Below are 26,834 nucleotides of genomic sequence, written 5' to 3'. Positions count from 1 at the left end.
AAGGGGCGCAGGGAGCCTGGTTGCGTCCTGCACTCTAACGCGCTCCTTCCTCCCTCGGCGCTCTCATTACGAGAGCTGCTCTCCCCTCACTTCGTCCGTCAGGCGGAACCCCGGGGGCTTTCCCGTCAGGGGAGACCGCTGCCAGGGGAGGGACAGCAGATCCTCTGCGAGAAAGCCTCTTGCCCTACCCCTGGCAGGGCCCCCCCTTCAGGGGCAGGTGACACTTCCCAGGGGAACCTTCTTCCTCCTCCTCCTAGCCCTAGTGGCCCGGAAGGGAAGCCCTTCCTCTCCTCCTCCAACCCGTTTCCAGGTAGCAGCAGCCATCTCCGTACCTCCCTCTCCACCGCCTCCCGCGGGTCTACTCCACCTGTAGCGCTCCCGCGGGGCGGGCAGAAGGCGAGCGCTCCCCAGCTTGCCCGCTTCCCTCCGCCCGCCCGCCCGCCCGGCTGGGGTACAACAGCCGCTTCCTCTCTCTCCGCAGCCGCGCGGCTGCGGCCCTGACGTCGTTTCCTTCCAACATGGCGAGGGCAGGTTGTTGCTGCTGCTGCTGCCGCCGCCGCCGCCGCTGCTGCCAGTGCTAATGGAGGCGGGTGCGGGCCTGGGGCGGCTCAGGGACTGAGCGCGTCGCGGGCGCCGTCCGCGATAGCACGCAGCGGGGGGGAGGAGAAGAAGAAGGCTTCGTCCTCCCTCAGCCGCGGGGGTTGCCTGTCGCTGCCGCCCGGGCCCACCCCAGCCGCCCCCCGGGGAGAGCCGCGGCTCTCCCTCCGAGGGAGCCCTTCCCCAGCGCCTGGCTCGGCCTGCCCCGGCCCCTCGCAGCCCTCCCCCGGCGGGAGCGGTCGGTGTCCCGCTCTTCATTCTCCACCCCACCCCTCCTCCTCCTCCTCCTCTCCCGTCTCGATCGCGCCCATGTATGAAGGGAAGAAGACGAAAAACATGTTCCTGACCCGGGCCCTGGAGAAGATCTTGGCCGACAAGGAGGTGAAGAAGGCGCATCACTCCCAACTGCGCAAAGCCTGCGAGGTGGCCCTAGGTGAGGCGCAGCCCGCGGCGGGAGGGGGCGGCAGGCTGTCGGGGTGCGCTCCGGGTCCCCCCCTCCCTTATTGCCTGGTGTGTGTGTTGCCGGGGGGGAAGGCCGGGGGCGGCGAGGGTAGAGGAGCTTTGGAGGCTCTTTGGGGAGATGAGGCAGAGGGGGCTGAGGGAGGTGGGGCTGCAGGCTGAGCGTGGCATGGGTTTGGGGATGCGAGCGGAGGATCTGCTTAGTTGTGTGAGACTCGGGGCGGGTGCGCGGAGAGGCTGAGGCCTCTCGTCTTGCTGCGGAGCCCTATGGCAGTGCCCGTGCCCCTGCCCCTGGGCCGAGAGGAAGAGCGTCGCTCGTCGCCGAGCACGGACGTTCCGCACACTGCCCCATGCTGACAGCGGTGACGAGGGCGCTGCGGCGCCCAGCGGGCTCTTCTTCCCACTCGCAGGATGAATAGGCAGAGCCGAAGCGCCGCGCTGAGCTGAGCTGACCTGGAAGCAGACGGCCGGCAGGGAGGGAGCAGGTGACAGGCAGCGGTAAGGGAGGAGGGACGGGATTGGGGGACAGCGAGAAACAATGACACCAGGCCACGTCTGGGGCTGCTGGCCCCTGGGGAGGAGGCCTAGAGAGGGAGAGGGTGGTGCCGGAGGTGTTCCAAGGGAGAGCCTTAGCCATGTGATTACTGGTGGAGAAACAGCTGGTGGGGAAGGGGTTTTCCCTCAGCATGAGCTGGTGCGGGCACGGAAGACGAGGGAGTAGTTGTGTGCCTCGAGCTGAAGAGGGGCGTTAGGTTTGTAGTACAGCTGTATCAACACCACCTCGTTGGGAAGCGCCAAGGAAGTGCCGGGGCTGGATAGTACAAAGCATGTACACATTTAGTAACAGGCAGCATGAAAAAACTTGGGCTTTAGAATTCTCCTGTGATAAGTATAGGAAGGGTTTGAACCTATGTGGCAAAATATTGATGTATTTACTGAAAGAGTCTAGAGAAAGGCCTTTATTTAAATAATACATAAATGCATTGTGCCCCTCCCATTCTTTTGTAATTGTTTCTGGGTTTGGAGATAATTATCTTGATTTTATATGGTAATAATGTCTGTTTAAATGACTTGTTTGAAGGGGTACTATTAAACTGAAACTTCCTTGTTTTAAAAATGAATATAAGTAATTTCAAGCTGTTCATTTTGTCATTCTATTCGTCTTTTACAATACATTATTTTTTTGTGTGTCTGTTAAAAGAACATTCATTTTCTTATTTTCTTTGTGAAAGACTGGCAAATGGAAGGGGACAAATCACAGTAGTTCAACTATTTATTAATAATTTAAACAGATTGGGGAGGGTTTATGTTATTTGGTTGGTTTTTGGTTTGTTGGTGGTTTTTTTACATTTCTCACCAGTAGAGCTGTTAATAATAATCTTATGATTTAGGCAGATGGGATTAGACTGATAACTCTGTCCTTTCTGTTGACTTTAGACTGTGTATTCAAGCTAGAAATAAAATGGAGAAATGTTTTCTTATTACTAAACTGAGTTTTTATCCAGCCTGTATGTTATCCATAGAATTAGACACTGGTATTAATCTTGTGTTTCTGTTGTACTTTTACTTCAGTAGTTTGATCTGTCCTAAATATCACCCAGATGCCTCCAAGCACAGCTCTATTGTATTACACAGATTATAAAGCAAACCATCTAGACTGTAGAGTCTGCATCTTTTATCTTGTAAACCGATTTGTGCAAGGGGACCCCCAAGCACACATCCCGGTGATTTCTATGCTACAGCTTCATTGAAACCTTCTCCTGTGGATCTGATCGTGTGATTGGAGCTTAAAACAGGACAATTATACGGTGTCTGGGTATAAAAGCCAGTGAGGCAGGAAAAAAGAAGTACAAGATTGTGTGTAGTAGCTAATGTATAGAGAAGGGCTTCATGAACCTGAAAAATATCAGACATTAAGTTAATTACCATAGACTTTTACTGAAATACTTTTTAGCTTGTGGCACAATGAGATATAGTTGGTGATTGTAAATGTAGTACGGTCCATTATCTGGTTTTGTGTGTCATAGACTCCTAATTCAGATACTCTATTCTTGAACACAGTCATGCTTATGTCTAACTATAAAAAGCTTTTCACAACAAAGTAAGTATCCTCCATGTTTAACATATGAGACAACTGGGTGTTAAAGCTGAGCTGTGGCTTTTGTAGCAGATTTGGAATTGGGATGCATGTATTGTGCTCTCTTCATGTAGCTCTTCATCTGTTGGAGAGTACTCTTCAACTGAACGCTTTACCACCTGAAGTAAGGAGTGCAGACTTCTTATTCCTGAGATATTGCTTTATTTTAGAAAGCAACAACATTATTGATAAACCATTAGAAAAATAGTAATTTAGAGTTAAGTTCAAGTTGGAGTTAATCCTGCAAAGTCTAATGTTGAGTTTTTAAAAATGGTAAATAAAAAGTAGCTTTTAAAAATCATATCAATAATTGTAAATCCTCAAAGCAAGATCATGTTTTTTTCAGTCTGAATATTTAATTTATTAGTCTTCACTGAAATAATCTGATGTAATACTAAACTGTGCCATTAAGATCTTTCTTCCAATTGCGTGACTGTAGTAAAATGTTGCTTACTATTACTGTATCAATAACTAGTATTTGTGACTACCAGATTTGTTTGTTTGTTTGTTTCAGGTTTTGGAGTGTTTTCAAATTATTTTTTTTCTAAATCCATTATTACATTGTTTTACGTTGTTTGCATAAGATGAGCTGCTATTCAAGTATTTGAGAAACAAGCAAGCAATGACCAGGAATACAGGTATTCCTGTATAAGAGGCAATTTAAAACTCTGCTTTTTAGATTGATATTGACAAGCAGTATTTTAAGAATCTTTAAGAATATTCCTTTGTCATTTTAAATCCCTATGTATTTTCTTATAAACCTGTGCTGTTGCATTCCGTTCAGATTATACTTAAGCTATTTTTGATTTGTGAGTTCTGAGGTAGAAAATCCCCGCAACATTCCTGGTATATGTTGCTGTGGTAGTCTGACCTCTGAACAGGTGCTAAGACGTACTTCTAGTATAACCATTTTTCCGGGCTATTAGAAGGTAAGAAAGCAAAATCTTAAATATTGCAGCTTGAATTATAGATATTTGGGGGTTTTAACAGGGATGACATTAAGCCCGATATTTGTATCCGTATATAATGATGCACCAGGTTGTGTCTGGATTAATACAGAACAGTTGACTCCCAAGTTTAATGTATTTATTCACATATCATTGTCCTTTCTGAAAGACATTCTCTCTGTGTAAGAAATGTAACATTTTTCTCTAGTCACCTAACGAAATACAGCTAATTTAGAACTTCATATTGTATATTTGCATAGCAGCTACGTTAATCTATGTAAGGAATGAGTTTATCTTGAAAACTGGCCACTTGCAGAGGGCATCAGGCAGGAAATTGGCTGACAGCTGGATTAGATTTAGATGTTCCTTCCCTTCTTAGTTCTCTGCACTGCTGTTTCTGTATTGGTTTTTAGCCATATTACAGTCTAGGAGGCTTTACAATGAATACACTGCATTATGCAGAGACCAGAAAAGTTACTGGGGGGGGGGGGGGGGTCCTCAGCTGGTTGTAATGTTTTTATATAGACTGATCAGAAATGGTTAGTGCTTTGTGTCAGAATCTGGGGTGTGGATTTGTCTGCAGAAAGGACCAAGCTGAGCAAACCAGAGTTCCCTGCATGTATTAAAGGCTGCTAGTTCAACTGCACATCAGGAGTCAAGCAACTGTCCTGTAAAACTCCAAAACCATGACTAATGTAAAATGATACAGATAGGTATCTAGTATGTACTTTGAAGAAAAGCATGCATGTGCTGCTTGGAATTCTGGATGTACTGTCTGGAGAGGGTTGAAATTTACTTTTAATAGGTTCTTCAGTGCTCCTTGGATTGTTTAGTCTGTCACATAAAGATCCTGCTGGGTGATGTAGGTCTCATGCAATGTGAAAGTAATAGCTCAGTTCAGTTTGCGCTACCATTAAATGCATGTGTAGGATGATGAAGCAGCAGGATATAATTAAGCAGTGAATCTTACTTTTACTGAAAATGGGTAACGTTTGGAGTAGAACTCATCCAGAGGTGGGAAGATTCATCTATACCTACTCAGTTTTGTAAATGGCCTGGGGAAATCTCACCTGCTTAGGTTTTTCTGTCTCTCTTTTTACCCTTCCTGGTCTCATGTCCTTTGCATGTGTAGATAATAATGCTCTATTACCAGGGTAAGTTAGGTTAATAGTTAATGCAGAAATGCATGTACATGTTGCAAATGCTGGGTGCATTGAAAAAAAACCTAAGGCTAGCACAAACAGTTAAAAATGCATTTTGAAGACCATTGCCTTGTTACTCCTCTGGAAGTAATTTTACTGGGCAAGTGTTGGATGAGCTAAAGTTCTGTCCGTATTTTTGATAATGCTGTTTTCAGGAAGCAACCTTCCATCTTTCATCAAAATTAGTCATCCTTTTTTAGAAGCCAAAGCCTCCAGGATTTTTGGAGTTGACTACAAAGGAATTGGTGTTGCACTGTTGTCTGCACGTGCTATAGGCATTTATTTTCACAATATACAAGTTACAGTTGTCCATAGAGAGTGTATTTTCTGGTTGTAATTGTTCTTCTGAAACACTTACTTTGAAGTAAGCAAGCAAGATAAATGGAGATTTCTTTGCTAGTACAAACCAAGATGTATATTTGAGAAAAAAATATATATAACCCTACAAAAGTGCCTCTGCCCTTTCCTCCTCTTGCTTGCTTTGCTAAGTTTGGGTTTTAACTAGCAGGGTTTCTGTGTGGTTAAGGCCTTACCTACTCTTGCAAAGATTTAAATCTTGTTTGGTAACAGTAATATTTCGTTGGCCCCATAAACTGCTTTCCAGATCGCCTTCTGCATTTGAGGTGTAAAGTGCCATTTACGTTGAATTTATGGGGCTAATTTAACAGGAGTGCATAGTGGAAATTCTTATTGTTTTAAATATAATCAGTTCTTGGCTGTAAAAGCTTGCCAGCATTACCATTCTTTATCTGCCTTCAGAAAGGGGTTGATTGGCAGGGTACACGTAAAAACACTTTCGTAGAAGACAAGGGGTTAGAAAAATGTCAATGGAGTTAATAGAGAATGAGTATCAAATATTTGCTTTTTGTCATGGAAGGAAAAAAAAAAAAAAAGGTGCAACTTTGTCCTGAAATATGTCCTTAGTTAAAGCCTTTGATATTTTGATAGTTTTAACATTGATTTTCAGTATCTTTTAAAATCTAATCTTGAAAGGCTTCAGCACATCTTTGTGACACAGGGCAGCTTTTAAATACCTCTGTTCTGCTGTGTACTTTGGAGCACTAACTGGAATGTTGAAGCATAAAATGAAAGTTGTTGCCTTGTGGAGAAGGCTGCATGTATTACTTACGATGAAGTATTTTTACTGTTTTGTGAGGTTTTGTTTGAGTTGGATCTTTTTCTGTACCCTCTTCCAGTATATTATCCCTGCAGTTGTCATCTTTTCCCCTATTCTGTTGGTTTGTGTCCCCAGTTAATTGCTGTTTCATATTTTCAGGATGACAATAGCATCCATTGTTGTGCATTGTCTTAGATTACAGTTGAAAAAAACCTTAGCATAGCTGTTGATGTTAGATGTCCATTCCAGACCTTTTCTGGAGTCCCTCAGAGAAAAATTGGCATTGAGGTAATATGTTGTTAAATGCACTGACTTGTTTAGCTGTCAGGAAGGATTATCACATGGGTGTTCATGGAGGAAAGCATCAGCCAGTGGAGGTCTAGTTGGTCTCTCTTCCTTGTTCTTGGTGAAGCTCCTAGCTGAAATCATGGACTCTCGAACTAGATGAGGAAGCCTTGTCTTCTTCTGGGGCACCTACCTGCCAGGTTTGGGTTTTCCATTGGTGTTGATACTTTTATTAAGGTCCTGATTAGTTAGTACTTTAACGTAAACAAATGCTGCCAGGAGCCTGGGAAGCCAGACCAGCAAACTTGTACATGACTCTCATTCAATTCTGCAGCAGTCACTCAGTGACTCTGATAGGCTGGGGGAAGGCAGTTTCATGTCTTTTGCAAGTCAGAGAGCTTTCATATGTGATGTGTAAATTGGTGGTTTGCCAGAAGAAAGTATTTTTGTCTGGGAAAGACAGCTACTGTCAGTGGAGCCTCAGAGGCTGAAGTGACTTTGGGAAACACAACTCCTCAGATTTGGAGGAAGGAGGGAGGTGTCAGGGAAATAGAACTGAGTAAGAAGCTTGCAAATTTTTATGAGGAGGCAGAGTTCTATTGTGTGTGTCTGAAAGCCAGGAGTGTGTGATCTAGCTGTGCTAGTCAGGTAGATGCAGACCAAGAAGTATTCAGTGTATAGCTGGTAGTTATTTTCATGTCCTTGAATAAATAGTAAAAGAAACTATAGGTTATTGTTAGGCAAACCAAACCTTTAATAGATATCACATACATACAAAAAGTCTCCAAACAACCAGGGAAAACATAAAATGCTTCTGTGGAATTTTATAGAAAGATTATTGTGCAAAAAAGATTGAACAAACGGTAGCTATTATGTTTTGTTTATAGGAAAGCCACCTAGTACTAGAATGTAAAATTAAGGAAAAAAATCCCAAACAAAAACAAACATCCCCCCCAAAAAAAGGAAAAAAAAAAGGCAAAAAACAGCCTATGTGTTTTCTAGAAATCTTAATGGAGTGCCGGGGAATGTTAAATACAAATACATGTTCTGAGGGATACTTCCCATTTTGAGTACAAAAGTAGAAGAGCTGCTAAAAATAGGTCTCTCAAGTCCCAAAAGTTTGAAATACCTGGCAGAATTCCCTTATTGATTTCTAATAATGTTAGGACACTGAGAAAGTTCTGAAGGACTGAAGGAGATCAGCTGCTTTGCCAACATTGTTGCAAGGATGAGTGGGATGACCTAGGTGATTACTAGAGTATTGGGGTAATGTTGATCCCAGGCAAGATAGTGGAGTAGCTTGATATGTTATGTGAGAATAAAAATGCCAAACAGGAAGGATTTGAAAAAGATAACAACAGAAAAGTGCTCTCCACCAGTTTAAGTGTCTGGGATGGATTTTAAGACATTATCTCCACATTTTAGTTTTGTGTAACTCCTGTGTTCTTCAGTTCTTAATTTACACAATTAGAAGTAAAAATTGCCAAACTGGTAGGAGAAGGCTTGATAAAATTCCATTTGAATTGATAAGTATTTACTTTCTTATTATTATTTTTCTGTCCATTTGCTTCTTTCTGCTGTAACCATTGTCTTAGCTTTTAGGTTGGAGATTTTGTTTGGATTTCTTTTGGAGGTTCTGGGTTTGATTTTGTTTAATTGTTTTCTTTAAAGTTCTACATTTTAGTTTTCAATGTGGATGTATTAGTTGATGATGTGACTTTAGCTGGGAAGCAAGGAGCTCTTAAAAGATCTTAAAGTCTGGAGGAAACAGCTCTTAATATGATGCTTTAGTTGACAGGAGCTTTGAAGCTTGGATAGGGAATGTGGAGGTTATACTACCTGGTACAACTTTTAACGATTGCACCTGGTTTCAGCAGTGTGTGGATTTTATTACCAGCTAGACATGCTTAAAGAGCCATACAAATTAGAGAATGAAAGAAACAGTGCAAGAATCAAGATGAAGTGTTGCTTCTATTTAGACACAGGTAGGAAACAGTGGGCTGGTTTTATTCTCTGATTCTGCAAGTCTTTGTATCACTCATTCTTCTCAAAAAATATGTTTTAATTCGGGTAACAATTATTTCAGAGATGTCTTGCATCTGGCTGTGCTTTTCAGGAGTTTGTAAAAGGCAGTCACACTGGATGCTTCCTCTTAAACTGCAAAGATTATTCTGTTGGAAATTTTTTCTTTAAGAAGAAAGTCATACTTGGTTTTATGGGAATTTTAAGTTCAACGATGTTTGTTGATACCAAAGCCTGTGTGTTTAGTGTACTGTGGAAGTGCTGTTTGTGAGTGTGAAACCCAAAAATGACAACTAGAGCTTTCAACTTGAGAGGTAATTCCACTTTCTCCGCCTTAGTCACCTGCTTACTGATTTTTTTTTTTTTTTCACCTCTCCAGGAAAGATAAATCACCAAAACTTCCTGAACTGAGTGATCATAGCTGCATTCTGATGGTGTTTGTTCTCTAAAGGGGCTACTTGTAGCTCTTCGCTAAGCTGTGATGGAATGTACTCATGCTAGTGAAGGATCTCAAAGCAGTAATGTATTTGGTTGCAACGTTTGATTAGATTCACAAAATATCTTTCTGCTCAGTTTTGATTTTTTTTTTTTTCCTCCCATGATATATTTGGGCTTGAACAAAGAACAATTTTTCAGTAGCATCTTGTGTAGATTTTAAAATAAAAAGACAAACCCAACCATGTAAAGCAAAGGTTTACACTTGACCACTGTAGTAGACCATAGTCCCTCTCTACTTTGATAAACTCACTTGGCTGCCTCTTTCACTGGCTCATATTCTGTTTTTTGCAGGTGTGCTGTTCTAGCTCTGTTCTAGTATCATTTGATTGTTCTGCTAAACAGGTTTCATTCTAATTGTATTATCTGCCTAGCTGTTTTGTCATGTTTGGGTGCGTTTCTTTGTCTTTTGTCCCAGCTTTACAGAATTGTATATACACTCTTAACAGCTTAAGTAAATTTTGCCAAAAGCAAGAGTCGTTTTTTAAGACATGTAGCGTATAATTGCCTCTCCCTACCCCCAGCATTTCTGCTACTCTGTGTATCATGTGCGCTAATGTGGTACAACATTACACAGTTATTGATGTTATGCTATTTTATACTTGGTTTTGTTCAAGTGGGTAATATCTGCTGTCCAGTGCTCTTCAATCTTTTTTCATTTCATGTATTTCTTCTATCAGAAAAAAAAAAGATATTTTTAAGATAATTGAAAATAGCTACTCTTGAGATAAATGGGTTTATTCAAGCCTTCTTTTCTGTCTGCCCTTAAATGCATATGAAGATAGGTTTAAAAAAGATGATCCATTAATAATACAAATTCTGCACTCACTCTCTTTAGCACTTGCTGTTCTAATAATAACAGGTTTTGTAATGTTATACTTCTTCCCATTTAGAAATAAAAGTATAATTAGGTTTGCAAATATTTAATGTCAAGGTATTTTTGTCAATTCTGGATAGAGGGGTGTTTTAACACTTGGTGGTTTTACTTGACGTAAGTGTGGGACTCTTGAGCATCAGTTTACATTGCAGTTGTCAGGAACATTTGAATGACCAATGTGCTTCAGCACTGCAGTGTGCATCTTTGCAGTTTGAGAGAAACTGGGGACAGGATATTCCTGGACTTTCAAATTGAGATAAAAATATTAAATAGTAACTTATGCTACGAGACTCAGCTGCCCAGTTAAATAGTATGGGGTATACTTACAAAGTTTCATATATATAAACTAAATATAAGTAGTGTGGCAGTGGTTTGATTTCTTTGGTAGCTTCCCATCATATTATAATTTTAAAACTATGCTACAAATTAACAGAGATGTACTTGCACAAAACTGTGCTTCTAATGCAGGTAATAAGCATAAACTAATGGGAATGCCTTTTAAAATGAAGATATTTTTTGCAAAGGTGTGGTTCTATTGTGTATAAAACTATCATACCTGTGCATGCCTGGCAAACAACCTTGCAGGATATTTCAATGTATATAAATGTCTGGGTGGTACTACTGAATGGACCGAGTGTGCAGCAGCTGGTATAAATTCACTGGGTTTCTTTTCTGCAACTCGGGAAGCCTGGAAAATGCAGTCTTAACTTGGCTTGCTTTATTTGGCTAATGGGCTGTGACATCTGCAAGAATGCTGTACTGGATCTTGTGCAGTGTATGGGAAAGTGGATAGGAATAAACTAACCTCTGTTTTCATTATCCTGAAATGGAAACAGGGGCTTATAATTGCTGTAAGTAAAATTGCTAGAATAGGACAGCTGCATTTGCATGGAAGTTTGAAAGCTGTATAACTGCTGCCTAAGTGCCTGAGAAGTATGATTAAAATTTTCTTCACCTGCAGTGAAATGAGACACTTAGATGCTTTCGACTTGTGATTTAAGACATGACACTTTATTTTGTGTGATTATGTGTGCATAATTACGCATATAAATAGATCTTGAATGCTTAGAAACTTTGCTGTACAGAGAAACAATTTTAGAGAATAAAACTGTATCAAACGCTGTGGGAAACAGACTGATGGCTAGTGATGTTTGGGAGAGCTTTAGGTTTGTCTTAGATGCAGAAAGGGGGAGGAGTAAAGTTTGATCTCTATCCCTGATAATACATTGTATTATAAAGCTCAAAATAAAATTCTTCATTCAAATTATTAACACTGTCTTTTACATTGAAGGAAAAGCAGCGCTTGGACATTCTTTCCTTTATGGCCTCCTTTTCACATAAAAGCAGAAGCTGCTGTCTGTCGTTCTCTCCAGGCATTTCAGTGATGAGCTTGAGGCAGGTGACATGGCACCCAGACATTTCTTACGTCTACCCTTTGGATGATTTTGTTTTATTCTTCTATGTAGGCGTTCACTTAAATAACACACACACACCCCAACAACTGGAATTCTCCCTTCCCTCTGCCCAAAGCTGATCTCTGAGACTGTACCAGAGTGAGGGCTGTGTCAGGGTGAAATTCTCTCAACAGAGAAATGGAGACAGACAGGAAAAGTTCGCTGGGGATAACATCCTTCCCATGTGCTGGCTCTCTGTCTTCCGTTTTCAGAGGCGGCCCCTGTTTCCGCAACCATTTCTTGTTTTCTGAACACTGGTGCTGCAGCCTTGTGCTACTCTGCATGAAAGGCATATCTAGAAATTCAGTCCTTTTATTTCCAGATAAATTTTTAATTTAAATTTAATTCAGGTAAATTTTTTCTAAGACGAAGATTTTTAATTTCTTTTTTTAAAGAACAATAAACTGTAATTTTGAGGACCTTTACAGACAGGGTTAAAGATTCTTTTATTATTTATTGCCAGTATCTGTAAAATGTACATACACTGTACCAGTGGCAGGTGCAGTACTACATAGCTTGTACCTGTGGCAGTACATGCACTAGTGGTTCATAACTCTGACTTTTGTAAAAGATTTCTACCTCCACAGAGGTAGAAATTGCTTTGGTAAGCAGTGATAAGGAGCACTTGTTACAACACTGTTCACCATGGGTGGAGTTAACAGTACTGTGTTGTGGTGACTTATTTTAAGTAGTCTTCCAAGTGGGAACCTTCTGATCAGCATCTGAGAAAAGAAAGAGTAGTTCTCATATGAGTAGTTGTCGTAACCGACAACTGAACTTTAAATTTGTTATTTCTATGTAAATAAAAGGAAATGGAAAATAAGTCTTATTAATAATCTAATACATCATACTGAAGTTGGTCACACTGGAACTTTTTAAGTAGTGTAATACATTCTTACATCTTGTGTTCATTCAAGCGTCTGGTCTGAGCTGCTTCCTATATCGGAATCTAATGAAAATGGGACTTTCAGTAACTGATGAGGAACAGTGTGATCCCGCTGAAAGCTTAGTTTGGAAGATCTCAGATCAGGACTTCTGATTTAAAGTTTGAGCTATTACACATACAAATTTTTGTTTGAAAATTAAAAAGTTTTATATGCTTGTAGCCTTTTGGGGGTGTAGCATAGGCATAAAAAAAAAAATGAAGTCTGTGCTACTGTGGTAGGCAGGGCTTTTTTCCTCTGTCAAATGTAGCTTGATAAATTTTATAGACAAATCATTAAATTGTAGTCTTCTGGCTATCTTAGTGTATCTGGAAAACATGATGATTTTCTTATGATTCAGAGCTATGGCAAAAAGGTGGTGGCATAATGCCTTTTTAATTAGAAGGTTACCAGTAGAATAATTCATGTATAGACTTACATGTGACCTTTAAAGTTTTAGTTCTTGAAATGGGTAAGAATCTTGCCGTGTCATGTGTTTTGCGTCTTTATTTTTCATCCCTACTTGCCGATTGCTTTTGAAGTTACTGTGGTAAGCAGGCTGCTTAATGGGAGCATGTTTGAGTGGGGCTTTTTGCCATTTCTCATGAGCTAATAAGGATCTTATATTTATGTCTGAAATAAAGCTTAGTAATTTCCAACTTGTAAATTATCTTTTAAACTACACATTTTCAAAAAGGCAAAAAACCATTGCAGTCAGATATCTACAGCAAAGATGGAAGTTAAAAGTAAAATGCAGATTTTCCCATATTACAAAGGAATCCTTTAATTTGATTCTAGCTGTTCATAGAACTTCACATTGCACAAGAGCTTATTGTCCTAGTTGTATCAAGTCTTTGACAATTCACAATACTGACTGCTTGACAGAAAGGTATATGAAACCATCTCAGAGACATTGAAAATTTTATGGGAAATGATTGCCCCTGTCATGAGGCTGATCATCAGAGCATGAAGGTTCCCTTTTGTAGTGTGTGGGACTGGTTGCTGCATACATAGTTTGATGTTTTAACTCTGGATTTTCTTTATAAAAAAAAAAAAAATCTAGCAGTCAAACACCTACATCCAGATAAATATACTCACGTCCCTGGCATAGAATAATCATCATTATATGCCAGCAGTTATTTTATTCCAGGAGTCTGTTCTCCATGTACATTACCTATTTTAATACACTGTACCTTTCTGTTCATGGAGGGGACAACAGGTGTGCAATAATAGCCTTTCTTACCTTGAATATACTGTGAAACTTGAGAGACTTCACTATATGTCACAGTAGTTTGTATATTCTGTAGTCTAAAAAGTGTGGAATAAGGATGCATTGCCATTGCTGAAAAGAAAAAAACCCCAAAAAATTTTAAGGAAAAGTAAGTGTTTGAAGGATTGCGTTACGTGACAAAATGTTGCCGAAAAGGTGGGCTGTGTGAAAAGTGGACATGTAGCTTTTGTTCATGCTGCCAAATGGTCCAGACACAAGACGGAGAAGCATAATGATGGTCTTGTTCTGCAGCAGTAGCCTGTCTTTGCCAGAATAAAAACAAAGCATTAGTAAAACATTTATTTCAGTCGTAGTTGTCACTGGCCAATCATATGAGCAAGTAGAACATAGAAAATAAGAGACATCTGAAGAAATAGTTTCATCAGTAGGTAACAGTGTCAAAAACAAATGTATGCTTGCTTATATATGCATGACGGAAGTCTTCAAAACTGGTCAGCTGAAATACCAGCGGTTTTAAAACGAAGATGATGTCTTAACAGGCCAGGAATGAGGAGTCTATTGAAAAACTCTAGTCCATAGTACTAATTACATTGGCATGGATGTTTAATTTGCTGTACTGTACAGAAAGCTTAGTCATGTTAGGTAAATAAATCAGCTGCATTGACAGGTAACATTTAATTAAGATGTGTTGAGCAGCTCTTGAGTCCTTCTCAAGCACTGCCCAGGAACTAGCGTAAGATGTAGCAACTGAAGCTGGTTTGTAATAATAAGCATTCTCATTGTTACATGCTCAAACAATATGCTCAAATTCAGTTTCATAGTAGTTGTGAAAAAGACTTACTAAAGCATGTATTATTTTTATTTTAAAGAGTAATATAGGATTGAGGACACTTTGAAGGGAGCAAAGTGCTCAGAGCTAACATGGTGATTCTTTGTTACCTGTTTTCTTAACAGAGGAAGTGCATACCAGCTGTCCACAAAAGCCTGTGATGAAGTTGGTGTGGACAAATAGCGAAGGAGAAAACAGACCCATATCTGAATGGCTCGTAAATTATAAGCAGAAGCATTTGGGGAATACAAAGATATGGAAGGAGACCAAAATACATTATTTGGTTTGTATATGGAAACAGAGGAAGTTTCCTATACTGGAATTGCAAGGAGTGAGTCAGGAAAAAGAATGCCAATTTGGAGTTTAATCCAGAGTTCCTATTAACTCATTGGGATTAGGAGTTTTTGAAGGCCCTCTAATCTGAAATTACAGAATGTTTAATAGAGAACGAAATTTTTATATTACGTGGATTGCTAACAAAGGGATGAGAGGTACTAAATGTGAGCAGTTTTAGTCTACAAAGTGCCAAGTGTATAAGGGATTGAAAAAGCGTTGAGAACTTCAGCATGGCAAGTCTGAACCGTAGCACAGAGTAAAGCTGGTAGAGGGCAGAATGGATGTGTGCCGTAGTGAGGAGGAAATGGCACAGACTTTGCAGAGGGGAAACTTACCATCACAAATCTGTAAGGCAGAGTTGATGAGTGTGTAAATAAGTGTAAGGTAATCCAGTTTTACATTAACATCATTTACATTAACAACATTTACATCAACCAGGTTGCTCACCCAAGGTTCCTGAAAGTACTGAGCTGAAAAGAAGTATGTGTTCTGCTTTTCGCAATTGAGAGGTATCTCAGTTCTTTAGAGTTTCATGGTGTTTTGGAGTGAGGTGACAAAGGTTAGCAGAAGAAAACATTTAAAAGAGTAAAAACAACCTGTTAAAGCCAGAAGCTGTGGTACACTGACACGTTTGTTGATAAAATGGCAGCAGTTAAGTGTTAATAAATGCAAACTAATCCAAATGAGTGGAAAGAGAAAATGGGTCTAAATTGTGCATGCACAAACACAGGCTTTAAGTAAGGCTTATCTGTCTGGGAGGAAGAATTTATTTACTGTGAATGAGTCCATCAAAATACTAATTCTTTTATCAAAAAGACAAGTATGAAGACAATAGAGGAAAAAAGATGAAGCTGTTACAGCAGTTGATGCAGTAAAGGTATCAGGCTTCCTTGTGTAGATCTGCTCTCTGTTGCCTCCCAAAGAAATAGTGGGCTTAGAAATGGTGCAGTGGAAGTCAACAACGATGGCTGAACATACGGAATGCTTTCCAGATGAGATCAAGCAGACTACATGGCGCTTGCTCCGTGGAGGGGAAATAAATGAGGAGGATGAACATAAAGGAAGCTTGTAAGATTGTAAGCGGCATAGATATGCAGTGGTAATAATTGATTGTAATTTATCATAATGCAGATCCAGAGATCCTGTAAAGAAACCACCTTATTTAAAGTAGAGGAAAAAAAAAAAAAGAAACCCCCAAAAAACAACTCTTTCCTGCAGCTTGTTACTTACATTGATCCCAAAAGTTTAAATGGCTTAAGAAGTGATTAAATGAAAATTTAGCAAGGGTTGTCAAACCTGCAGGAGCAGTCTTTATGCAGGAAGAGTATAAGCCACAGATGGCTAGATAGATGCTGGTGGAAGAGAACTATTGCAGTATTCTTGCCCTGGCTTTTATGATCTGCATTTCCTTAAGCCTATGCTGTTGGCCACTCAGATTTAAGAAAATTTTGCCTTTCTATTTATCTTTGTCCACTGCAGTCTGATGTTTTGAGGTTTGATTTCTGGGTATGTTCCCTAGTTCTTAAAGTTTACATGGACTTTATTTAAAAATCTGGGATAGGGGTGCTATGTTCTGGTTTTCCTCTTTGGGCACTCACCTGTTTATGTATCTCATGAAGCATTCATTTCTGTCAGGAGTGATTAGTTGCCTTCCTTCCTCTTGTTTGAAATATGTTCTCATTTAGTTTCAGTATGTCTGCAGTCTGTGATGAAACAGCTTTTGAACTGGGTAGTGTAAAAGTTCAAAAATGTTTATGCTAAATTTTCTTCTTTTTTAATATTTTATATATTAAAATGCATGTTTTAACTACAAAGAAAAAAGAAAATTGTTTTCTTAGCTAAATGGACTAGAGCTGCTGCATGCAAATACCTGTGTTACGACATGAAATGATGATGAAAATGTGGTGTTTTGGGAACGGCATCATGAACTGAAGATACACTAATTCTGGAATTAAACTTTGCATGTAGGTGTAAAAAGCTGTGTTGTAGCTGAAGTAGGGAGGACAGAATGCTTGTATAACAGGAGAGCTCAACTGCTGCAAAATATGCTGCAGCTTGATTTTCCGATATATATTTGGTTAGCCCTAAAAGTTTGATTCATAAGTAACCCATGTGCATAAGGGAAGTCTTTTCCTTTGTTTGAGTTGCTGTCATAATTTATGTAAATACAGCCAGAAATTGGATTTGTGACTTCAGTTCATGTTATCTGTCTTCTGTGGGTAAAGAGTAAGATACCTAAGGTTAGGGGCCTTCATATTTATCAAATCTCTTGTATTCCGCTGATTATATTGATCAGCTCACTGCTGGCTTAGAAGAATGCTTGGGCAAGTCCTGAAGCACACCTTCTGACACCTCCCAGTCTGCTGCACTGCTTTCTCAGCTGTTGATTACATTGATAATTTGCACTTAGAAATGGTCAGACACAGAGTATGCATGAAACAATGCAGATTGAAACATCACATACATCAGACTGAATCCTAACCTGAACATGACATTTGACATTAGAATATTTCATTGAATATTCGCGATGCCTTTCTAGTTGTCAGTGCAAGCAAAAATGTTAACTCAGATATTTGAGATGTATTTCTGTTAAGCCTTTATTTATCACATTGTTTGGCTGCAAGTGAATGTGCAGAAATTTCTCTCCTGCAGGGATGGATATGGTGGAAGAACCCAGCAATTATATTGCAGAGGAGTGAGATAATTTCTTTCTATCAGGTCTTTGGGTTTTTTTAAAGTTGGGCTGCTCGTGTTTGCCTGCTTTGAACTTAAAGGTCAGATTTAAAGATGATCTTCAAAGAGAAGCTCACGTCCTTTCAGATGAATTACAAATCATGGGATTTTGTTCTGGATATATCTCATTTCAGAGATGCTTTTTCAGAGAGGTGGAAATTGATTGATTGAAAATGCTTTCCCTATATCAAATGAAGTTTTGTGTCTGCAGAATTTGTTTCTGCTTCTGTAATCTTTGTGTTTTGGCAGAAACTCACACTTTTCCAAACACAGTATGAGGGGTGTGCTGGATTTTCTGATCTTAGAAATGAGAGAAACTAAACTACTCTGGTAAGGACAGAGGGGGAAGGTACTTGGCATGATATGGTACAATGTGCATTGCCACATCTGTGTAAGAAATGATGCTGCACTTCTTTCATATCTGATCGCTATTGCCAGAAATAGCATACATAATAAATTATTTTATTTGCCTGTACTCATGAGTTTAAATTTTAACTTTTCAAAATAAAAGAGTCTATGTTGTGTTTGAGTGGATAGGAGTACCTTTTCAAAAGAAGTTTATCAAGATGTCTGAAACAATGGTAGAGGCTGGAAATGTATTAGTATTCCAACTGTAGTTTCAGTCATGACCTACGTACTGGTTCAGACTATTAGTTAAATACTTGTGGTGTTTCCTGCTTAGTTAGAACTTCCTCTTCAAGTTACAGGTTAGATCTAGGGAGTAAAAATCACATTATATATGGAGATCCTGTGTGTGCATGTGTTTGTGTTTATATATATGAGTGCACATATATCTAAAACTGAATCTCAAATTTCTGGTTTCTACTATGAATGCAAAATAACTGTATTCAGTGCTCAAAGGGAAAAATACAAAGACCTAGATCCAAAATAATTTCTTAAAGGTTGCAGCAGAAGAACTGAGGCTGCAACATTTCAACATCTCTAAATTTCAGATAAATGTCAATCTGCTGTGGCAAATTAAGTTATCGCTGACTCATCATCTGTAGAACTAGGCAAACATGTTTCACAATCTTAAACAGCAGAGCTACTGGTTTCCTTCTGGCTTTGAGGAAGCATAAACCCACCATGCTCACAGAGCCTCTGCAGTCCTGTTCTTACACACAGTACAAGCTGTGGTTCTGCTGAGTGTAGCAAATGCTCATTCAAATAAACTAGTGAATAGTTGAGAAAATCGATGAGAGGAATGCTGTTGGGAATTTGTCTGATTTTTCGCTCTCTCTTCGAATATACTGAGACACTAACGCATATCATCAGTTGAATCAGGTAAGCGAGAGGTGGTGGTGCTGGGAAGTCCCGTTGTCTTGTACAAGCTATTTTAGAGAAACAAGAGGAGTTGCATATTATTTCAAACCATTAAATTCTGTTGTCCTCCAAGGCTTACTTCTCCTCTCCTTCCTTAAACTTAAGTTAGTGAGTAGATTCCTAACTTTTCTAATGGAGTTAGAGGTTCTTCAGGAACTTCACACACACACTTTGTAATGATGGAGAAGTGTCGCTTCTAGAAAGAATTATGCTGATTGTAATCCCTATTTTATGGAATTTAAATTGGTAACTAGTTTCTTTTACTTTGCTATGGGCTACTTAGATGGCAGATATGCTTCTTGGCAAGAATATTAGAAAAATCAATTACTGAGGCAGAGAAGCTGCTTTTTTTTTTTTTTTTTAATCTCGAAAGACTTGCAGAGTACTTTTCTTAGTCCAGCATGTTGGTATTTTTATGAGACAGCTGGTAAGAACCTTTTTGTATACTGTATACCATTGCACTCAGTAGCTAAAATTGCTTTTTCTGTAAATTACAGTTATTCTGACCTGAATAATTGTAGCATATCCTTTGATCAGACTCTTCTAGGGGGTCTGTCTTGATTCGGTTGTATCTCTGCAGTATTTTGTCCTCTCATATTTAGTAAAGAAAGAAATTGCCTCACTTGACACACATCCTGATGTTTCTGTATTGAATTTATCTTTCTGTTCTTCCTGTGATCCCAGTCTGTTATAGTTAACACCCCATATATCCCCAGCGGTAGCAATAATACTGGCTAAATCATTTGTTTTCTTACCCATCATACCCTTGGCCACATGGTAAAAGCAAATTAAGGAACTGATCCATATTTTGTAACAAAAATCTTTTAAAATACAAGTTAAAAATGTGAACATTTACTTTCTTAATGCAGTGTTTATTACTTGTCAACTTGGAAGGCCCCTCTGCGATTTTTATAGCAGGCATGCACAGACAGTTATAGTGGTGTAATATGGAGAAATGATGATGCAGTCAGGAGGAAAGGGATGTTAAGGAGCAAAAACATTTGTACCATTTTACACATTGACCTGCATTCTAAGATTTTTCTTCCTGAGTAATCTTTCTTTGTTCTAGCAGTAGGTGGCTTATCTGTCTGTCTAGGGTATATGTGCTGCTTTTAAGCAGCAAAAAATTGCAAAAAAAAACCCTAATAAAAATATCCAACTGTACTTAGTTTGTGCTGTTTATAATGTTTTGTGCTACCTGCTTCTCTATTTGGATAGCTGTTGCTGTGTTTATATGCTGGGATTGTAGCCTCTAGAGCCAGGATTTATACAACTCAAAAGAATTTTCACATAGGACGTGAGAAAGAAGGGTCAGAGAACACTATACACATTGTGAATATGAAGAGGAATATACAGCTGCAGGCTTCCCCCCTCTTACCTAATAAATAAACATTACTGTCCTTGCAAAACTGTCTTAATTACAAAAAAAATATTAATGCTGATGAAACATAGTGGGTAAACTTCATATGGTTTTGCAGTGTATTTAGTCCATTGCAGCTGTGGGCATCCACTGCAATGAGCTGTTCTGTTACAGCTCTTCCTTCGTGAAACATGTGATACATGAGGTGTGGCAACTCGTGATCATGCAGCTGTACATTGAGTTGAAATAGCTCACTGACCCAATGAAAACTAAAATTATCAAGCTATTTAGACTTTGTGCCTTGGCAGTGATTGTATAAGGGTGTACAAATAAGCACAAAGTGATGTGGAATAGGATGAACCACCTTTTTTGGTAGTCGCCCTCGGACTGGATTAAAGCATGTTGTAAAACTGTAGCTCTATGCAAGATCTTTCCTGTAACTGGTTAGATGACTGTATACTTGGTGAGCAACTTTTCAGCAACTTGTGCCATGAGCCCTTAAGTGTCAAACTAATATTTGGGGATAGTGGGATGAGGTATCAAAAAAGGCTGGAACAACCCTGCTAGATTAAAATAAATGTAAATGGCTATTCTCATTTAAGAGGCTTAACCTCTGTGTTTAAAGAGGTAAACAAAAAGTTTATTTCCATTCTTTGAGGATAAAATTTTCTTTAAAGGGGTGAAGGTTTGGATAATGCTGGAATTTTGCTGTAGATTTAGTAAAGGATGGAGACTCATTTAATATTGACGGGAGGTAGAAGGATTTACTGCTGCAGAAAATGAGCTTTACAGACACGTTTGAATATAAATGCTACTAATAATGACTACAATTCAGTTATCTTTGACAATATATGACCTATATGTGTGTGTCACGCCTCCTCTTTTTCCCAAGTACTCAGTGAAGCAACTTGACAGTAGTATCAACTTGGTCTAGCAAGTAGATTATTGCAGAAAATCTTGTCATAAAATCCTATTGGATTGAATGATTCTGAATTAAGATTAAGCAGAATGAGGCCACTCTGCTCTTCTTTTTAGTAGATTTGCCAGGGATTCTCTGTTTGAAAATGTCATACCTAATGAGCAGAAGGAGCAGGTAGCAAGGCTGGCTCTGTGGAGACAGGTTGTGCGTTCAAGTTTTTTAATTTATTCCAGAGTTGCATATTCCCAAATGATATTGCATCATGAGCAGGGGTGGGGAGAGGCTGTAGCTCTGCGTGCTTGACTATCTAAAAAGAAAATTAAATTAGAAGGTTGCTTCACAGATAAAAAGCCTAATAAGGACTATCAGACATACTGTCTTTTGAATCACAGATATAAAAATAGAGAAATACTCCAATAGGATTTGTTGCAAACCTGTAAGATACCAGAAAATATGGTATAGGAAGTAACAACATGCAATGTTTTTCTTACATTACCATTCTCCTCAGAAGATTAGTGTCCTCTAAAGTTGGAGCACCTCATCTGAACAAAGTTTGCTTTGTGGCTTTTGTTTTTTTTTGTTTTTTTTTTCTACTTTGTGTGTATGTACACAAATAATTCTGTACATGCGTCAAAGCTTACTACTCTGTTTTTCTAAGATAGTGAGATATGAGTTGGTGTTTCAGTTGGTTAAAGGGTTTCAGAATTTTGTAGAGCACAACAAGGAGGATCTACACAATTTCATCAAGACTTGTCAGACTCAAAATACAACTGCTGTTTGGAGTCCTGCTTCTTAAATAGTGTAATTAATCTGTTCTTCCTCTGTTACTCCTTCAGTACATGTAAACATGAAGTTGCAGCAGCATAATACATTGGGATGGAAAGCAAGTGGGTGTGTTCAAAAATACTCTTAAGGTTGGTTGGTTGTCTGTACAAGAATTATTTGCAATTAGGTAAATGTTGCACAAAGACCACAGCAGTGACTTTCTTAAATCTGCATGGAGCCTTGCTCTTTTTCATCCATGTATCATAGCTGCATGAACTGTAATCTTGCAGATAGAGGAAACTGAGTAGAATAAAAGGTTCATTGACCCCAGCAAATAATAGAAGTCATATGAACAGGTGTGTAAATAAACTGTGAGGGTTTTATGGTAAAGTCTGGGCTTAAAAATTTTGAGAGTAAAGAAACACTCCTGGTATCCTATAATGGAGAGAATGTATACTGGTAAATTTCATGCTTTACTGTATATGCTTGCACTCGGGTCTGTATTTCTTGCGATCCCATCTCTCTTTAGGTCAGCTTCCTTGATTAAAACAGAACAAAAACTGAAAGCCCAGTGCTGCTATTGGCCTCTTCTTGGCTGCCCACAAATAGGATTTTTTTTTTCTTTTTTTTTTTTTTTCGGTCCATCTTTTATGTCTCTGTGTTCAGGAAGATTTGAGGGAAGAGAGATCTCTGTGCATCCTAGAAGGCATGATGGAGAGAGCTGTTTGTAGGATTGTCCTGGGTTTAGCAGTAGCTGTCATTTTTCTCCTTGGTAGCTGGTGCAGTGCAGTGTTTTGACTTTCGGCCTGATGTTTTGGTTTGGCCAAGGACTTTGTGAGCCTCATGCGCTGCCCAGGAGGAGGGGAAGCCGGGAGGAAGCAGAGACAGGACACCTGACCCAAACTGACCAAAGAGGTATTCCATACCACAGCCCGTCATGCCCGGGGAGTTACCCGGAAGGGCTGGGAGACTGCAGGGTTGGAGGAGGTATCGGTCAGTGCTTGGTTGGGGCTGGGGGGGGGCGGGGGTTATTGGTCGACTGGTGGTGAAGTAATGTATTCTCTTCCATTTTTATTTCCTTTATCATTATTATTATTACTGATGGTAGCAGTAGTGATCTGTGTTATACCTTAGTTACTAAACTGTTCTTATCTTAGCCCGTGGGAGTGGCATTCTTTTCAGTTCTCCTCTCTGGCCCTCCGGGAATAAGGGGAGGGCAAGAGCAGAGGGAAGTGAGTGAACAAGCTGTCTGGCTGGGTTTAAACCACAACAAGGATTTACAAGAAGACACAGTGCTGTGATATGCATCTTGAGAATTCCATTTAAGGGACAGTTTCAGCTTTCATAGTGGTTTCTTCTGCAGGCCACCTAAAGTAATTCTAATTTCAGTAGTAGCTTCCTATTAATGAATTCACATACACTTATTACCAGTTTCAGGCAAGTCAGCCTGATTTGGTAATTCAGGGGAATAACAAACAGCATTGCACTAATCTGTTTAATTATTCTATGGTAATTTGAGATCCCACTGAGACTTCTGATAAAGGTTTTGGTTTATGTCTGTTTGCCATTTACATACACTGATATAGGTTAATGTTGAAGATAGGGGTATTAAAAGTTACTGAAAGTTGGTTACAGTGCTACAGTTAAAATGGGAGAGGAAAATACCATAATTTGAGTTTGGTGGTTACTCTTCCTCATACATTTTCAGCACAGGAAAACATACTGAAACTGGAGTAGTTCAGAGTTTAGAGGCTCTGTGAGATTGAGAAGAGTGGTCAGCTGGAAGGATGGAGAAAATTTCTATGCAGTGTTTTGTGCTTGACACAACTTGAGTCTTAGCAAATCCTCGGCTTTGCAGAAGACCTATAAGGGGTTTAGATGTTAGGAACAATATTTAGGTACAAGCAAGTGCTGAATTTGCAGCATCTATTTTTCCACAAACTTGCTGTTTTTTATTAGACGTATTAACTTGGCAGAAGTTGCCCCTTGGGGCAGAAGTTGCCCCAAGGATAATCTCTGGATCATCATTGTCTGAATGCAGTGGAGCTTGAGTTGAAGATGGCTGCATGTTTCTCCAGTTCGAGTATTTAGATTCCTTAGACCTAATTATTTTAGCTTTTTTTCTGAAGTCTGTTACTGGCTCTCGGATTTTAGTACTTCCTTATTTTAGTTGAATAGGCAAGAGAGTTTTTTTGGTTTTGACACAGCTTGGAGCTAACAGCTATCAGATACCAAGAAAAGAAAAGTTTGGGATATCTATTTAGAAATATATACTAATAACACCTTTTGGCTGGAGACTTAGTATGATCTGTTTGGAATATTACTTCTCTGAAGGAGAGATTGTTTTGGGGACTTGGGTTTATTCCCATCATGTTTATATGGTTTTACAACTATGAGTTCGAACTCAGTAATTTTTTTTTAAATTATCACCATATACATAATGATCTGATTACATAGTTGGGAATATACTTAAAGTTCTTTTAAAATAAATACTGAGGTTTTAGTTTTATATCATTTAAAATACTGCTAACTTTATCTTACAGGTTTAAATTGACAAGTACCTTTGGACTGCTAGGTTCGTATACTTTGCCTTGGGGGAGGATAGCTTCAGTATTGTAGATGATAAAAATTTTGGTGTTATTTTATTCCCAAATTATTTTTTTTTTGTATGATATTGGAGCCAGTCGCTAGAATGCTTGGATGGAAAGAAGCCAGCCAAGTCAATTCAAGGAAAGCCTTTAGTGTTCTAACCTGATTTCACTTTATTTAATATAGATACAGTTTAAATTTCTCTTCAGTGTGTGTTCCTCGGATCTCATCCACCTGCTTTGACTTGAAATAATTGAATTCAAATTACTTCCTTCTCACAGTAGTCTTCTATGGTATAAATAATGTGAGCTCCAAACACTTGTTTCCCTGGAGTATTGCAGCCTGTCCTGCTTTGGCTGGTTCTGACCAGGATGGTTACAGTTCTTTAAAATGCTGCTGCTTACTCTCTTGAGTTAATGATATACTTAATACCCTCCTTTTTTATTTTTTAAAGTTGTAATACCATTGTGATTTTTAGTCATCTGCATTCATTTTGGTGTTAAGAAGAGCTGGAAAATACAAATTGTTTTGCAGTGCCAAGTGAAAGAGTAGCTGCTTCTGCCTCTCTCCCAGTGAGCAGACGAACAGGCGTTACATTTTGGATGTAATTTTTATTATTATTTTTTGGTGGTTTTGTTTTTTTTTTTTACCCCCAGTGAAAATTCAGTATGTTTTCTGTTCCAATAGATTTACTTTCAGTTAGGTAAATAAACTTTAATTCTGATGTTTATACTATTAGTCTTTAGATGTGCAGAACCTTGGACAGCTTGGGAGTTATGCATGTGCTTTTTTGGCGGGCAGTGCTTGGAATACATTGGGAATGTATTTGGGAATGTAATACGCTCTTGTTTTTTACTACAATCCTGATACAAGAATGAAAAAAAATACAATGTGAGATATGTATTAAATGCTTTTAAATGTGTAGGGTTTTCCTAGCACCATACTTTGTGATGAACCTCTGAATTATTTTTCCATTTTAGGGTAAATATTTTGCCCTTTTCCCAAGGCAAGTTCCAGAAGAACTCTTTTCCTTGTAATCTATTGCACAGCTTGATGCTGAGCTGATACCATAGAATTTAGCTCTGTGAACCATTCCTGAAGGTAGCCATTTAATTACCCCCTTAATGAGAAAGTTATCCTTGACTTCTGCCAAAGTGTAACTGTAGGTAAGCAGAAGGAAGTATTACCTAAAGATAATACTCTCCTGGAGAAGAGGGTCTGTTTCAGATGTAGGGGAATATTGGCTTAGGAACCAAGGGAATAAGCCAGTCGTAAAAAAATTTCAAATGGGACTTAGAGATACCCTTCAGTGTAGTTAAGGTTAAATCATCCTTAGAATCAGATTAGTGGGGTTAAACTGTGAATTGGTTATAAATTGGAGTTTAATCAGCATTATAGGCCAGTTAAGGCAGTATTGCCCCCAGCATCTGCTTGGCTCATTTTGACCTTGCTTATTAGGTGTTAATCACTGCCATTACAGACAGATTTGTTAATTTTATAGTTACAAATATGATTAGCTGCTTGTAAGATGGGACAGTAAGAAAACTGGAAACCAGTTTGTTTTTTTCATACTAGAAACTGTAAGGACTCTGAAGGGGGTAAGAAAAAATGTTCAAAGGACATGCTGAAGCAGTGAATTAAAGTTGGAGAGGTGAGAATGACAGTATTGAAACCTGTTGTGGTGGTTTAACTCCATACCTCCAGCCAGCACCTAAGCCCCATGCAGCTGCTCACAGCTGGTACGTAGGAGAGAACCGGAGGGTGAAAGTACAAAAAGTTTGGGTTCAGGTAAAGAAAGGTTAGTAAGGAAAAAGGAAAGGGGGGCGGGGGGGGGGGGGGGGAGAAGGGGGCAGCAGGGGGCATGACACAGCAAAGAAAAATAAAACCCATAAGCATGAGTGCTGCAAAAACGTGGCAATAGCTTACAGCTGGGTGACTGATGCCCAAGCAGTCCCCAGGCAATGGCAGGCAGACTCTCCCCCACAAGTTTTTATTGCTGAGTGTGACACCACATGGTCTAGAATATCCCTGTGGTCGGTTGGGGTCATCAGCTGTCCCAGCTGTGTCCCCTCCCAACTCCTTGTGCATCCCAAGCCTACTCTCTGGTGCAGTGCTGTGAGGAGCAGAAAAGGCCTTGGCTATGTGTAAGCACTACTCAGCAGTAACTAAAGCATCTGTATGTGATCAGCACTGGTTTTGGCTCAAAGCTAAAATGCAGCACTATACAAGCTACC

At 39.4% G+C, this 26,834-nt stretch overlaps 1 protein-coding gene across 4 annotated transcripts in view; it reads left to right on the top strand.

Annotated features, from left to right (window-relative positions):
• The first annotated feature begins 460 nt into the window (after window positions 1-460).
• Window positions 461-26,834, top strand: part of ARFGEF1 (ADP ribosylation factor guanine nucleotide exchange factor 1) — a 93,086-nt gene continuing 66,712 nt past the window's right edge. For 3 of the 4 annotated variants that reach the window (XM_057426061.1, XM_057426060.1, XM_057426059.1), the window contains exon 1: window positions 461-1,030. In XM_057426061.1, coding sequence (XP_057282044.1) covers window positions 907-1,030 — 124 coding nt within the window. In that variant the 5' untranslated portion in view covers window positions 461-906. The remainder of the gene's footprint in view (window positions 1,031-26,834) is intronic. The other variant, XM_057426062.1, reaches the window with a different exon arrangement.

Source organism: Pezoporus wallicus, unplaced genomic scaffold (genome assembly GCF_028554395.1).
Source record: "Pezoporus wallicus isolate ANWC-B61680 ecotype Strahan unplaced genomic scaffold, APGP_CSIRO_Pwel_v1 contig_4131, whole genome shotgun sequence".
Taxonomy (NCBI): Eukaryota; Metazoa; Chordata; class Aves; order Psittaciformes; family Psittacidae; genus Pezoporus; species Pezoporus wallicus.
Note: the sequence above shows the minus strand (reverse complement) of the source record. Positions and strands in the feature narration are given on the sequence as shown.